We start from the raw sequence: 16,506 nt of genomic DNA on the forward strand, positions 1-16,506 counted from the left end.
AAAAGGACTTCCCAAATAGTGGGAGGCAGCATAAAGTAGGGACTTTCTGAGATCACCTATTGACTGAATAGAGACCAAACAGGGAGAATGTAGGTACTGTTGTAATTATCTCCTCTATTGAGGATAAGGTTGGTACATTTTTCTTCTATGGGATAATTCTGTATCAGCAATGTTTCACTTTGGTACTTGATGCAATTAAAATAAGAAATGTTCATTAGTTGAATCCATTCATTCATTGGATCAACAGATGTTTACTGAGTACCTCCTATGTGCCAGGCCCCCTGCTTCTGTGGATCTTGCAGTTTTGGTGGCAAGTAGATATTGAACCAGTTAGTACAATACACATGTGATTGGTATCACAAGAGTGGGGAGACTAGATTGGCTGAGGAAAAACAGGATCCTGTGCAAGGTATGTTAAGGAGCATTGCAATAAACCATAAAGCATTTATTCATTCATTCACTCAAGGGTCAGTAAGAATTTCTGAGGAAAAATGACTCTAACTAAGGCCAAACTTACAGTGGCACTTCAATACAGTCCCCAATGAGTTTAATGAGTAATGAACTGGCTTCCTAGCGAGATCTAAAGCTACCTAGAGATGCAGTGATGGTTATGAGAGGGAATGATTTTCCTAAGTCATATTTCTCTAACAATAATAGTAATAATAACAGCTCACGTTTGTTATTTTCTATGTGCAGAGTACAATGCTAAGCACTTTACATAGTATATTCCATAGCACTCAGAATAACCCTAAGGCAGGTAAAATTAGTATCCCCATTTTATAGATGAAGCTCCTGAGGCTCAGAGACATAAGAAACTGGTCCAGGATTACACATCTAGAAAGTGGTAAGTTCAGGACGTCATAGAACTTACCAGGAGTTGGGCTTTTTAAAATGAAGACCAGGGACAGGAAATGAATCTGCATACTTAGCCAAACATGTCAAGAATGTAAAATAACTCACTCCCAGTTTTCACAGCATTTCAGAGATTAAGTAAATAATCTTCAGCAGAATCCAATCCAAGCGTGCAATTCTTTGCATTCAGCACACATACTTGCTGAGGAGAAGACACCGTTCATTGCAGAGAATGCTTCTATTTTGCTTCATCCCTACTCCTGGTAATGACCTATCCTGGTTTCTTTTCAAGGACCGCTTTAGAGCAAACCCCCCTTTTCCCCAAGCGTCTACTTACCAACTTCGACAGGAAAAAAGAAAGTGGCCCACAGCTGGCTTCAGGTAGCCCCTGCTGTTCTGTTTCAAGAAGGTTTTTTTTTTTTTTTTAATTAATTAATTTTTTATGGCTGTGTTGGGTCTTCGTTTCTGTGCAAGGTCTTTCTCTAGTTGTGGCAAGCGGGGGCCACTCTTCATCGCGGTGCGCGGGTCTCTCACTATCGCGGCCTCTCTTGTTGCGGAGCACAGGCTCCAGACGCGCAGGCTCAGTAGTTGTGGCTCACGGGCCCAGCTGTTCCGCGGCATGTGGGATCTTCCCAGACCAGGCTTCGAACCCGTGTCCCCTGCATTGGCAGGCAGATTCTCAACCACTGCGCCACCAGGGAAGCCCTTCATGAAGGTTTTGAAGAAACCTAGAGCTGTTACCGAGTTTCACCATCATTTAATCAATGGACAAACTCTCCTTACCATCAACTCTCCTACGTGTCCTACGCAAATGCAGAGGGAACTGGCCTTCGCAGGGGCCTCAGACGCACCAGGAGGATCTGCTTATACTTTCTTCCTCCCTTTTCTTCTTTCCCTTCATCATCATCACTACCATCATTGCTATCATTTATTACGCACTTACTGTGTGTCCAGTACTCTCTTAAGGTTTTATATATATTTAAGCCGCAGAACAATCCTATGAGGCAGCTACCACTAACTCATTTTTCAGTGATGAAGGAGGCTGTGAGGCTAGTTAACTGCAAGGTCACACAATGAGGAGCAAAAGTCTGGGTTAAAACACAGATCTATTTAACTCCAGGGGGCGTGTTTTTAAGTGCAAAGCGGTACTGCTCCTCTTAAAGGATTTACAATGGGGCAGAGGATCACGGAACAATGGACCAGATGTGTGGATCTAAGATATGCCTATATTTACATAAAGCAATAGGATGGAGATTTAGGTGTTATTAATCTGAGGTCCATAGACCCCCGGGTGTTTAAAAATAGATTTTGGAGGGTTTGTAACCCCCTAAAACAGGAGTCAGCAAATTTTTTCTTAAAAGACTAGATAGGAACTATTTTAGGCTTTGTAGGCTATACGGTCTCTGTTGCAAACACCCCTCCCTACTGTTGTAGTGCAAAAACAGCCACAGATGATACACAAACAAGTGGGCAAGGCTATGTTCCAATAAAACTTTATTTACAAAAACAGGCAGCTAGCCAGCAGGCTCTATGTGCATTGTTATTTTTGTTGCTGTTATTAGGAGAAAATCTTATAGCTTTCCATAGCTTCTCTAGTAGGTTCAAAATCCAAGATGGCTAAGAACTGGCCTAAATGGTCTCCAAGTTGCTCTAAATGTAGACATTCCAGGATTCCATGATTCTGCATGCCTTTTCAATTAACACACTCTTTAGAAATTCTTTTTCCTTAGCAGGTTCATTTGATGGGTTCTGCTGTGAACTCTTAAGTGGACCATAATTACTGTCTGTTGAGAAGGAAACAAAGGACAGAATACCATTTCAACCCTCACTGGCTTACCTGGCCAGATGATACTGGCTGAAACACAAGGACATTCCAGACTGGATTATAGCAGCTCAGTCCTGAACCAGCTAGTCTGAGGTTTGCAAAGGCTTTTTCCTTTTCCCAGACACTACATTCTGTGTTTCACTGAGCCTTCTCCACAGAAAGTACTCACTTATCCTGACCACTCTGATACACAGTTTGGATTCCTAGAGTCAGCCAGGTCTGCCCAGCTATGGTGTGGAGGAGAGGGATGCTGTCGGAAGTGTTTTCTTGATGGATCTCTGCTTCTGTTTGGAGACCCTCTCTCTTCCAAGGAAACATGGTTCTTTCTCTTAGGATTCCCAGTTTGATGAGATACAGCATCTTACTTACTATCTGCGATTCCACCAACATGTACCTTTACCATGCCTCCCACTCTATGGGACTTGTCTTCCCCTAACTAGCATCTTTAGGTGGAGATGGCTAATTATATTCCATTGTGTCCACCACAGAGCCTGATACCACGATTTGCATATATATTTTAGGTTATTAGCACTGAGATCCCTGAAAGCTACAGATAGTTTTGAATTCTTGCATTACTTTTGAAAAATCAAAATAATGATTGTCCTATCAACTTGAATAAAATGCAGCATTGACTGCTTTAAATTTTAGAGAAAAGAGATTATATTAAAGCAAAAAATTACAAATGCTATGAGTCATAATGTGATTGCATTTATATTCCAGATTTCTGAGAAGGGACACAGGGTAAGAAGTGGGAGGGAAAAATAAGAGGGGAGAAAGAAATGGTAGAAACTAATAGAGGAGAGAATGAAACAAAGGGAATGGAGAGACAAAGAGGAATACAGAAGGAAACGCTGAATGCAGAGGAAGCCTGTTTGCTAACCAACTACTGCTGGGTTGAAATTCAGTGTCATTAGAATACAGCCATTTTTCACAGCAAGTGCCCCCCAAAGAAGGAAATAAACCAGCAAATGAAAATAACAGGAATATAAATCACTTAGCCAGTACTTACGGAGACTTCATTCTATATTAGACTCCTGTATACATCACATCAGGATTAGTGTTAGCTCTCTGAAATGAAACATCAATAAGAGAACCACATGGTGCTGACTGCACCTCCAACTAATATTTCAGTTCAGCTTTAATTATCATGTTCATCTGGCACCGGCATGGTGCCACGTAAATGGAAATGGGTCATGGGAGGCCTGGGTTCTTGTCCTGCATTTGATGATGTGACCTTGGTTGGCCAATCTCTGTGCCTCAGTTTCCTCATTTGTCAAATGTGAATAAGAATTCTCTGCTCTGTTTATTTCACAAGATGTTAGGAGGATGGAAATATATATATATATATATGTATAAAATGCCAGATAAATATAAAATTGACCTTGTTCTTTTTACTTAACAAGGCAGTAAGTAGGCGGAGGGGTGGTGACGGTGGCATTTTGCATAGAAGACTTGGTGACGTGTCTTTGTTTCCCTCAGTAATATCTGGTCTGGGATTATTACTGCTTTCTCGATGTTTTTAGGCATACTTTTCCCCTTCAGAAATGCCAAAGGTGAAACATACTATTCGACTGCTATAATTTGTCACCCTCGCTGCCTGAGCAAGATGTGTATAGACAGTTTAGTAATTAAGCTTTTCAACCCTGCATCATAAAGTTTTATTCCAGCAAAGTCTATATTTATCAGCTAACAAGTATTAAATCACCCCACTGCTCAAGCCGTTTCTCACTTGAATATGCTCCTTTCAAAACAGAGCAGATTTCCTTGGCTGGTTTAATAAAAGTTCTTGTTTGGAAGTACTGTGGTGCTGTGTGGTCCTGTGGAGCTGACATACATACACCTTGGTAACTCTGCCAAAAGGTGCTGACCCCTATTTCTCAGGGGACTTAGCTGCCTTTGCCCTGGGTCATTTAGGGCATCCTGGCCATCTGAGGCTTGATGGCTTCTAGCACAAGATAGTCCCATATCCATTTCAATTTCTCAAGAGGAAGAGGTAAATGAAAATAGAAAAACAAACTTTTGAAACATTTTCTTTCCTTATTTGAGCATCAGGGAATTGGTCTGTTTCTATCAGAGATGGATCTAAATGTAAAATGAATTTTCAAAATGATTAAATTAGCAAAGTAACAATGATCTACATACTAAGCAGGGTTGAGTGCATTCTCGTATTGCCATAGTCTTTTTTAAGCAGATGCACAATTATTAGGGAAACACACTTCGAATGAATAGATATTAAAAGTCGTCAGTAATGGCTTAGAATAATTTCTGTAGGTAACCCACTCCACCTTTAGAAATCATTTTCTCTCTCTTCTTGGGAGTAGATACACTCATGAAACGAATATAACATTGCTTGTAAATCTTCAGTATGCTTTCACTCAAATGGCTCCAGAATTATATTAGTTAAAAACAAAATAGTTACTTAACGTATTTGAATGTATTATTTTACCATATTTTAAGGGTATAACCAGAATAAAGACAAATGTTAATCAAATATAGGCCAAAAAGATGAAAGAAATCTCAATATTTTTATCATATCATACCGGAGATCACAGTAATTTCCCTTCTGCTTTCTATGCTTTCAAAAATAAGTGATATTAACCACATGTAGGCATTTCAGTTTTCCCTGAATTGGTTGCTAATAGGAGATGTATAATGACATTCCATAGAATCACAAAACCCACTCTGTAGTTACATAAACAAATTCTGCCCATGCCTGTGTGTGTGTATGTATGATAGTGGGCACGCAAGTGTGAGATTTTAAATATTACCAAGCTAAGGAGTCTTTTGTTGAACTTTTCTCAGTTTGAGAGGTTGCAACAATTTCTTTCCTTTCAAAATGGCAAAATGGAGCTCACCATTTCGCTTTCCAAATTAGCAACAGGTAGCTTGTTTGGAAGGCTGGGGATCAATTTCTCTCCAGCCAGCAAGTCATGGAGTTGTCACTGAAGCATGTGGGTGATATGCTGAACCGCTAAGTTGGCAAATATTGAACTGTTTTAAGTGCATCTATTTTCTGGTTCAGTAAATTTTTTTGTATTAAATTCATTAAACTTGACAAGAGTCTAAATGCCACAGCACATACCGCAGAGGACATAAAAGTAACAGCGCTAGCCACAGGAGATAGCAAAAGGTAAAGATCAATATAATTTCTCTCAGTTTCTCCTTAATTTTTATCTTTCCTATTAAGACTGGATTTTTTTTTTAAGGTTAAAAAGTACTGTGTGACTTGGAAAGTCAAGTTGAATCTGGTTATTTTCTGAAAATTTGAAGAGACATTTCTTTGTCAGTCAAGTTGCCCTCCAAACAGCGTTCTTAGAGATGATGACATATGTGACCTACAATTCAGGATCATTTAATAACTTGGAAGAGAAATGAGAAACAAAAATTACACTCTGTTATCCACAGTTTGGAGGAATCTTGTAGTTTGGCAATTTGTAAAAATACTGAATCAAGGACATACTTGAAGATTTATAATGAGGCCTTGATAATGATTATTCTTCACTTGGGATTGAAATTTTCAAAAGAATAATAAAGGTTTCTGAACATGAACTGTTACTTTGATTTGACATAATTTTGGGGGAGAGTCATTTGTTTTTCTTAAGCACTACTTTGCCTCCAACAAGGAGTAGACATGGCAATTCAGAAAAGTGGAGAAAAGTATAAAGTACAAGGAATTTCATTCTAGCATGAGTTGTAACTATTGAAATTATAAAATTGATTTTATACTCCATATGAAAAATAACAATCAGTAAAGAACAATTTTCCGGTAATTTCTCTCAACAAAATAGAAAACAAAATAATCAATGACAGAAAATTGTGAAAACCCCAAAGTACATGTAAAAAATAAGAATACAGGTACTAAATATAATTCCTTAAAGCTTCCAGAACACATAAGGCAGAAGTAATGCAGCCATCAAAGTTGGACTGAGTAAATCCATCCCCTCCACACACAAGAAAAGGTTTGAGATGAAGAGTCATTTGACCAGGAGAGTTGGCAGCAGCATTTGTAACCTGAAAATGTTAAAAAAATAATTGAAATTGACATTCTGTGCTCTGTTGTGCTGTCACGTCAATGTCCACCTGGGGAATGTTTCTCTACCTGGAGAAATCAAGGTGTTTCACAACGAGCAACGGAAAGCTAAGCCAAGACCCCTTGGCTAAGTTAAGGATTAAGTGCAAACAATATACATTCACAGCTTGACTAGCAAGGCTACATCACAATTTATAAAGTGCCAGATTAGTGCTAATTGTCATTCAGCTTGAAATTTTTCACCATGGGGAGGGAAAAAAAAGTAAGGACTTCTTCCTTCCTCTACAAATGAAAACATTTTCCTAAACCAATCAGTCACAAGGGCAAGGACTACTTTTCCTTTATTCCCACTAATTAGAACACCATATCCTTTTATTGTCAATTATGTACTGACTTTCAACCTTGATAAAGAAGATAGCCTGAAAACGTAGACTATTTCCAACTAGTTCCATAAACTGCTCCTCTGTGCAAATGTAACCATATCTGGTCTCCCTGGAAGAGCTGAAGAATTGCATGATTCTCGCCCAAGTGTTTACATTGAAATTTTTAAATGTTTACTTTTTCAGTTATTTGATAAGATAACCAGAAGTGTATTGAACTTCAAAATTAATAGGTCATGATCTGCTAAATTAGTCGAAAGTACAGTTAATCTTTTCATTAGGGAGAATAAAATTCATGAAATCATTCACCTATTATTGAGAACCTGCTATGTGCCAGACAAGGTGGATTCAAAAGAGATTTAAAGAGTCATGTCCTTAAGGAGTTTCCAGTTCAGCATGACTGCTGGCATATAAGTGTCTAAGGCCTAAGACAGAGTGAAAGGCAAGGTGCTATGAGAACACATGGGAGGAGGCCAGCACACCTGACAGAGGACAGAGAAAGCTTCAAAGGGGCATGACTGGTCACTTCATGTGAGTTCTGATGGACACCTAAAAGTTTGCCAGGGGAGGAAACAGGTAAAGGGCTTTCCAAAGAGAAGGAGCAGCCTGTGTAAACGTCACAGTCTATGGGTACTGTTTAGGAATCTGTGGGGCAGGTCACAGTGTCTGTGTGTGTGTGTGTGTGTGTGTGTGTGTTGGGGGAGAGGGTTGACAGGAGGAAGGGACATACCGAGAGGCAAAATAAGAGGAATATTGTGTTTCAAATTTTAAAAACACAAAATTTATAAATAAAGTCTATTAAGAATTTAGAATTTACTATATATGCACCAAAAGTAGGGAGAATCAGCTGAAGTCTGGGACTTATTTTATTTTGTAGAACCAGGTTTATAATATTTGAAATGATGAAAAAGGTATAGAGGTTATTTCCTGGAAAAATCATTCTCTAAATTGGAATGTATGTTGCTAACAAGCATTCACAGAAAGTGGAATGAGCTGGAGATGAATGTATTTATCTTGGACACTGGTGCTTTGGCTACTGAAGCACCAAAAACTCCCTAAAAAACCAAATTACACAAAGCTATCATAAAGGCAATCTCACTTGGGACTACTTTCCCGCACAACTTCAGGGGGCGCCATTCACATAGACTACAACGTGGCAGTTCTGGTCTCTCTTATACAGTGTTTTCATGAAGAGTCATAGAATAAGGCCCATGAGGATTTGCTTGTTTAAAAATCACACCAAAAAATCAAGAAATGTAATAAATGCTATTTGGATTATGGAGCTGATTTAGGTTTTTGATAGGCTGAGTTAGTATATGCTTTTATAATTTTTTAAAAACAGAAAAACTTTGCATAGATAGTTTTATTTATATGCCATATTTTGCTTTAAAAAAAGAGGTGGTACAATTATTTCCTTCTTGAATCACTTAAGATATGGATCTTTAAAGACCTGTATCAGATACAAATGTAAAATGTTAAAAGTATCCCCTCACTTTTCTGGAGGTCACTTGATAGCAATATCATCTATCATAGACACTGCAGATAATCTTTTAAGAAAATTAGGTCATAGTTTTAATTTATTATGTTGAATCATAATTTCTTTTTTTCCCCAGCTTTACTGAAGTATAATTGACAAATAAAAATTGTATATATTTAAGATGTACAACTTGATGTATTATATGTATACATTGAAAAATAATCACCATAATCAAGGTAATTAATAAGATCTGCTCTCTTAGGAAATTTCAAGTGTATAATACAGTATAATTAACTATAGTCATGTTGCTGTACATTAGATTGCTAGAACTGATTCATCATATATAACTGAAACTTTGTACCCTTTGACCAACATCTCCTTATTTTCCCCTCCCACCAGCCCCTGGCGATCACCATTCTACTCTCTGCTTCTATGCATTTGACTATTTTAGATTCCACATGTGAGATCGTGCACTATTTGTCTTTCCATAGCCGATAAACTTGAAATGGGTAGAAAAGATCTTTGAGTGGCTAAAATAGATAGCACATAGTACAGACACTGAAGCACAGACTTGGGTGTTCAATGGGAGCTTTTTAATCTCCTGCTTTAGATGGAATTTAAACAAGTTGGATGACTTGATTTGTCGGTGAAACACTAAGGGAGAAAGAAAACTGCTGGGCTCCTATATATTAGCGATTTTAGAACATGACAATTCGTAGTCTGAAAGCAAGGGATGCTGTAGAAACACTCGAAAACCAGACAGGGCTGGGAAAAAGCCTGGCAGTCTGGGGTCACTTAGTGGAGGGCAAATAGCTTTCTGGCTCTTAATAGTCCCCAAGGGTACCAGCTATTAGTTTTCCTGCAATCATTAATGCTCATGATGAAGGCCCCAATATTCCAGAATCAACTCTAATATGCATAAAGTATTAATTGTTGGCATTTCTCGAATGTTCACTGCATACCAAATGCGTTACACGCACACCCCACTTAATTCACACAGCAACCTATGAGGTAGTTACTACTATTCTCATTTTATAGCTGAGAAAGCTGAGCCTCAGAAAGACTGTTACTTTCCCGAGGACAGAAAGCTCGGAGGTGAAGAAACATTCAAACAAAGCAGAACTCCTGAACTCGCCCCTCCAACCCCTTCAGAAATGTTTCCATAAAGACTTAATTTAAGTAAAATAAAACAAAAATGTTTAATAGTCATCTGGAAAATTCACATAAATGGGATAACTCATTCATACATATTCATATATATATACCTATATGTGTGTCTATCTATGTTTAATTTATACAACACACATATATAAATCTCCATTTGTAGTAAAGTTTTGATACATTCCAGCTGACATCCCTGTATGGATAAACCACGGTACTATTAAACATTAGACAAGTGTTAAGCAGGAGGTAGCTTAAGGAAAAAAGTTCTGCCTAGAGGTGAGGTGGTAATTTATCGGTGCTGTGTAATTTCATTTGATGAGTGGTAAGTGCCAGATGCCAGATCACATGGCTGGAAAACTGGGCCACTGATTAGCCAGTCTGCAGTTGGGATGAAATCAATCTTGCTGCATTTAGGTGGATTTGCCCATTTTACAATTACCCGATGAGGAAAATATGAAAACATGAAGGGTGTGTTGGCAACCTCCTTCACCCATGTGAAGTAGAGAGCCCTGCAGTGGAGGAGCACGTAATTGTCAAAGCCACAATCTCTCACAGTAATGCAGCCTTTGGCTATGCTTCCAGCCACAGTGAGGAACCACAGCTCAATGACTGTGTTTAAGAGAGATGTCAGGGCTGAAACAACCCCTTGGAAATCCAGGATGCTTGGGCTCACATGTGTGCCAAGGCGGGTAAGAAAGAACTCAAACTGCAGAAGCTGATACTGCGGGTCGCTAATATAATGGTTCTATATACTTAGGTGACGACTGGACTGGACATACAAATTCAAAGCAGAAAAAGCAGTTTTATAGCTAAGTGATTTAAACCCACGTGTGTCTTGTGACTCCTCTCCACCTGCAGAATAAAATGCAAACTCCTCAGCCCCCCATGGAAGCCCCTTCATAACCCAATCTTACCTCCATCCAAGCCTCCCCTCTTGCTGCTTCTCTCACTTTTGCCATGTGTCCTATCTACATTCAAACTAAGGTTCTTCAAGCACATCCTTCTCTGTTGTGCTTCTGTGACTTTGAACAAGTCATTCTGCTTAGTGATGTTGTATCGTTCCCTCTCTTTTCTGCCAAGTAATTTGCTTATCCTTTAAGAACTAGCACAAATGTCACCTGCTCAGAGGTCTTCTTGCTCTGCCAGGCAGGGTAAGTGCCTTTTCAGCATGTTATTTATATCTATTATGTTACTTGCTATTTTGCACTGTAATTATGTCCATGCCTGTCTCCCTTCCTAGACTGCATGCTCTGAAAAGTGAGGGCTGTGATGCACTAATCTTTGTACCCAAGGCTGAAAATGGTGCCTAGCCCACATGAAGTATGCAATAAATGTTTACTGAGTTTAAAAAAAGACAGAATATCGTACACATAGTTGATCAAATGGTGTTCATAGGGAACCAGCTACACAAAAAGTGTTGTTCAGTGGCTCCCACAGAGCTGGCAGAAGCTCAAATGGAAGAGCTATTGTACTTAGAAGGCTCTCAGTAATGATAAATGTCTCTGCGAACTGCTGTATGTGAGTGTCTCCTATGTCATGTATTAAATTAAACTACATAAATTTGCTGATTCTGTAGGTCAGAAATGGTAAAATACTGTCAACTTTTATATGATTTAACCTAGTAGTTTCTTTTTAGAATGATTATTAATTGTGAAAAGTCACACAAAAATAGTCTCTTGGGGGTGAGAATGAAATTAAAGATGAAAAGAAAGAAGGAGGCAGACAAGTAGGCTAAATGGGTATTTCCACAAAATTATAGTTGATGGTTAGCAAAAAAATTCAGTGACACACATGACAACGTACCTTCTTTCTTCCAAACCTATGTTGACAGCTAAAGCTTGTCCTTGGACTGTCAGAAGTCTACCCATAGAACAATCTCATTGATTTGGCCTACACGGTGGCTCTATTTTAGGGTGACCAGTTCTAGTTGGCCGTTCAGCCCATTTGTTGACTTTCTGAAATATGGCACTAGGTGATATTCAAGTGAGCTAGGCAAGAATTAAGGTCTCATAAGCTTTAATCCTAGCTGTGCAACTAACTTGAGAGAACTTAGACAACCTATGAACAATCAGGTGCTTGCTGCAGCTTGTTATGGATGTAGATTATACTGCATTTCACTGAATCTAAGGCACCATCAATATTTTAAGCACCAATGAGAAATTTTTTTAAATGGTGTCAGCATGACACAAAGCTTTATTTTATGTTTACTAGAGAAGTTCTTTTAGAATTATCTACATGTAGATCTTTTGCAAACATAAAAAGGAAATAAAAGAGGAATAAGTTGGTTAGCTTTTCCAGAATCTTCACATTCAGAGTTTGACTTCTGTGAAGCACTCTTTCACTAAGGGTGTCAATGTCCATGCTCTTCCCCACATAATCTGTCCTCTGTGCAGCCTTGAGTGCTGGCCATGCACCATTTCTTACAAGAGTGCTCCACGGAATTGTCCTTTCTGGGGTTTTCCTCCAAGACGCTGATACCTGTTCTTCAAGTTCTGATTGTGCACTTTCTCTCCAGTGGTAAAGAAAGGTTTTTAGGTAGCAACCAAGGCTCATATTCTTTTCTCAAATGGTCCTTAAATTATTTGTTACTTTAAATATCAAGGGGTTGCGGTGGTGGTCCCACTGTTAGACCACTAAAAATAACCAAATTCACATGTGTGAACACTACATCTTGACTGTCTCCTGGTGCATACCGATTTGATGGCACCTTACAATTGATAAAATATGGCAAACATTAAATAGGGTAAGAGAAGAAGTACTTGTTATGCACTTACTAACTTACTAGTTAGTAAATGCATAACTAGGACAAAGATACTGAGTGGCAGAATCCTTTAAGCAGGGCCTTTTCAGGCAAGCAGCATCTCAGTGTCAGGATTTCTAAGGTCTTCAGCATTGCTGGTTTAAACCCTCCATTTTCTCAATTCACCCAAATGAGCAGCCTCAGGTGAAACTGACAGAGATGGACTGGTCATCACAGAATCGATTTGTTCATTTACAAAAGTAAATGTACCGATTCCAGAACCGAATCTTGTCGTCTGCCCAGACCATTCATCTTAGTAGGCAAATTTCCTCAACTGTAACATAGATTATAGGGGTGACACATGTGCGGTATCTCCTGAAAGACATCACTAATCAATTGTGGCATTCTTCTCCACTGAGCCCAGAAGTGGCCTCAGCATCCTTCTCACTTCATCGCTTCAGGCAGCCACTACCAGTCAATTGGAGTTGGCACTTGAGAGGAATCCTATATACCAATCCTGGGTTAGAAGATTGCAGAGCAAACACGTAATTAGAAATAAGAGAATTAAATATTCTTTACTGTTTTTTCCCCTTCTTTTCTCGTTAAGCCAGGAGAGTCTGATGCATTGCCTTTGTCCAAAGCAGAGATATTTCAATGCCAAGAATTAGAATCACATCAGGAGCCATTTCCTCTAATGATGCTGGAAGCTCAATTCCAATTCCTTCTAATAACCTTCTAGTAACCTCCTTCTAGACCACTGCCCTTCCAAGGGTCACATCGGGTCTTTGACTGCTGGGTGAAAATGAAATACATATATTTTGGCTACAACCATAGTTCTATAAAACTGTGCGTTACAAGTATCAGGGCTTGTAGGAAGATAGAGTTGGTGCAGGTAATTCAAAACCTAAAGAACTTTGAAAGCACTAACAAAAACAATAAAGTAAAGTGACTAGCAAGATTAATAACATTTTCCCAGCCTCTGAATCTAGGGACATCTTTGCAGCCTAAACTCTGGGGCTTATGCTTCCTCCTTTGAGATGTAATAGGTCCTGAGCGGAAGCTGCTTCTGAAAGAGACCAATTTGACCAAAATTAAAAATACCCAGGATATAGCCTTCTTCATCAGTCCATCATTTTACCAAAGGGGAAATGTCTTTGTGGTTTTTTCATCGGCACTTACGCTTTTGCTGAAGAGTGTAAGATGGTGGAAAACCCCGTGGTTCTTGAGGCCTCCGTAGCAGCCACTATGGCACTAAAGGAAGAGACCTCTGGAGATTTTCAGTTTTTTTCTTAAGATTTTCATATTTGCTGAAGCAAATATTTGTTTGCTTGTGAGAAAACGTAAACATGTACAAAACCAATACGATTCCCCTGTGGTACTACTGCCCTCCTATTTCTCAACTGCATTTGAAAGAATTCACATTAAAACAACGCTCTGGTGTTATAAAAGACTGTAGGTAATTTTATTGTTTGCGTATGTTCCTCTACATTCTTCAGGGTCACTTTATTTAAACTTGGGTATGCCTGAGTCTTGACGGCAGATGGAGATGTCTAAACCATCACTTGTGCTTTTGATACACACACTACATCTTTTTAATCGGTTTTTAATCAATTCCAACGTCAGAGGGTGACTTTCCTTAAACTGTCCCTGGATTTCAAGGAAATCTTATTGTCTCCTAGTTGCACACTAACTTGATTGGGGTAAGCTCTGAGTAATAATATCTTTGTGTTGGCACTTCCCCTGTCCATTGTGTTTGTGAGGTACTGACCACACTGGCAATATGAATAGCTAGGAGGCCTGAGATGGTATGGAGCTGATTCATACATTTCCTCACTTCCTCTACTCTGCTGCCAGTGTAAACCTGAACCCATGCCATAGTACATAAACAGCAGAAATTGAATATTTGGTTAACTTATTCTTTTATAGCCCCTATGCAAAGCTCAAAGGTAGTGGTTCCCAAAAGTCAATCTATGGCAAGAAGAGAAAAAATAAGGATTATGAACTTTTTCATAGAGCAAAATGTATTCTATTTATACATTGTTATGAGGTGATATCTTTACTACATATTTTTGGGTGGGTTATTCTTTGCATTAAATTCTTGTAGCTATGCTTTACTTTTTAAATTCTTAATTGCAGAATAAAAAGATAGCAATATGATATTGGTTCCCAAAATATTTCGAGGGATTTTACTAGTCCATGAAGTAAACACGCTTGGAACCACTGCTCTGGGGCGAGGTGCTTGATGTGGCTCAGAGCAGAGTCTCTGTCAGCCTGAGGAATGTTGCCCATAAAAGAGGGGTTGGGGAGCAGCAAAGGTCGGCTTTGCAAAACTATCAGTAATCTCAAGTAACACTGGACAACCTAAGTTTGGACTTGGTGAGTGGATGAGTAATTTTAAAAAATGGAATAAAATCTTGTGTAAAACTTATTTCCCAGAAACTCGCACAACCTCCCTTTTATACAAATATTAATCTAGATAGACCTAGAATCTGGGGTAAAACATTTTGTTTGTTTTCCTGAAGCGAAATTTTCAGGTAGTAATCATAAAAGGTGTGGAGAAAAATAGGAATGGGGGAAAAAGACTTGATTAAATGTGGAATACATACCTACCTCCAAATTGCAAGTACCTAGAAGGTAAACGTGGTTTGTATTGATTCTCTGTTTACAACTCTCCCCATTCTTACCGTATTCCCAAGGTATTGATTATAAGCATCTATATATGCCTGTTTACTAAAACAGGGAGAAATGTAAATAAATGAACAAGAGACCATAACTTATGCTGATGTCAATGGAAATGTTTGTTTACATATTTATAGATGGGGAACTAGTCCAGGCACTCTGAAAAAGATGAGACTGCAGTGTTGTGTCAATAGTGAAGAATACTACTGACGCTAAGTAAGTTTCTGTGATACAGGAAAGGGAGATCTGAGAAATGAAAGTCGAATACAGATTTTTTTTTTTAACAGTACAAAATGTTTTCTGTTGGCCAAATTAAAAATGTAATGTGTCTATCCCTTTCTCTTATTTTTATTTTATTTTTAAAAAATTTTTATTTATTTATTTATTTATTTATTTTTGGCTGTGTTGGGTCTTCGTTTCTGTGCGAGGGCTTTCTCTAGTTGGGGCAAGCGGGGGCCACTCTTCATCGTGGTGCGCGGGCCTCTCACTACCGCAGCTTCTCTTGTTGCGGAGCACAGGCTCCAGACGTGCAGGCTCAGTAGTTGTGGCTCACGGGCCTAGTTGCTCCGCGGCATGTGGGATCTTCCCAGACCAGGGCTCGAACCCGTGTCCCCTGCATTGGCAGGCAGATTCTCAACCACTGCACCACCAGGGAAGTCCCTCTCTTATTTTTTTTAAGGTCCCTCTGGAGTTTGATGAAAAGGCAATAAGATGTTGTTGATTCCTCTACATTTAACTCACCAAATTACAATTCGGTAAGAGATATTTGATGTTTAAAAGGCTTTTGAGTCCTCAGAAATAGAAAGCTATGGGTACTGTGTTTTATTCATTCTTGTATTTCCAGCATCTCCATTTACATCTCCATTGTACATGGTTGGTATCGAATAAATGTTTGCTCGAAGGATGTATGTACACGGGCCACCAAAAAACTAATTCAAACTTTTGAAAGCTTTAAATTCTCAGTGGTCAAGTGGTCTTTAAATGTGGTGGAATTTTCTTCTCTATGAAAATAACTTCCCTTGGTTTCTCTGTCTCTGAATTTTTCTTTTTCCTTCTGTGTCATCACACCTCACCATTCTAACTCCTTTCTTGAGCAACTTCATTGTCCAGGAAACAACTATTCTGGTGTCCATAATCCTTGCGCTGACACTTACGTCATCACTCCTGGAAAGCTGAATTCTCTATCTCTAGCTCACATTTTGTGGAGTCCAGGCAAAGGCACTAGGAATATTTGAATCAGTCTGAATTTCAAATAGGTAGTAAAGATGGTTTCATATCCAGATAATTCACCCTCATCTCATAAAATGCCATTGTATAAAGAACACCTTGAAAGGGGTATCAAATAGAACTGGATGAATG

At 38.8% G+C, this 16,506-nt stretch overlaps 1 protein-coding gene across 7 annotated transcripts in view; it reads right to left on the bottom strand.

The window, feature by feature from the left end:
- Positions 1-16,506, bottom strand: part of RNLS (renalase, FAD dependent amine oxidase) — a 286,836-nt gene that overhangs the window by 10,134 nt on the left and 260,196 nt on the right. For 3 of the 7 annotated variants that reach the window (XM_082339601.1, XM_082339607.1, XM_082339606.1), the window contains exon 7: positions 2,330-6,688. The exons of 1 other annotated variant lie outside the window; for it this stretch is intronic. In XM_082339601.1, coding sequence (XP_082195727.1) covers positions 6,536-6,688 — 153 coding nt within the window. In that variant the 3' untranslated portion in view covers positions 2,330-6,535. Of the gene's footprint in view, positions 1-2,329; positions 6,689-16,506 lie in introns of those variants that run through there. 3 more of the 7 variants (XM_082339605.1, XM_082339604.1, XM_082339603.1) reach the window with 3 other exon arrangements.

Source organism: Balaenoptera borealis (genome assembly GCF_965194805.1).
Source record: "Balaenoptera borealis genome assembly, chromosome: 10".
Classification (NCBI taxonomy): domain Eukaryota; kingdom Metazoa; phylum Chordata; class Mammalia; order Artiodactyla; family Balaenopteridae; genus Balaenoptera; species Balaenoptera borealis.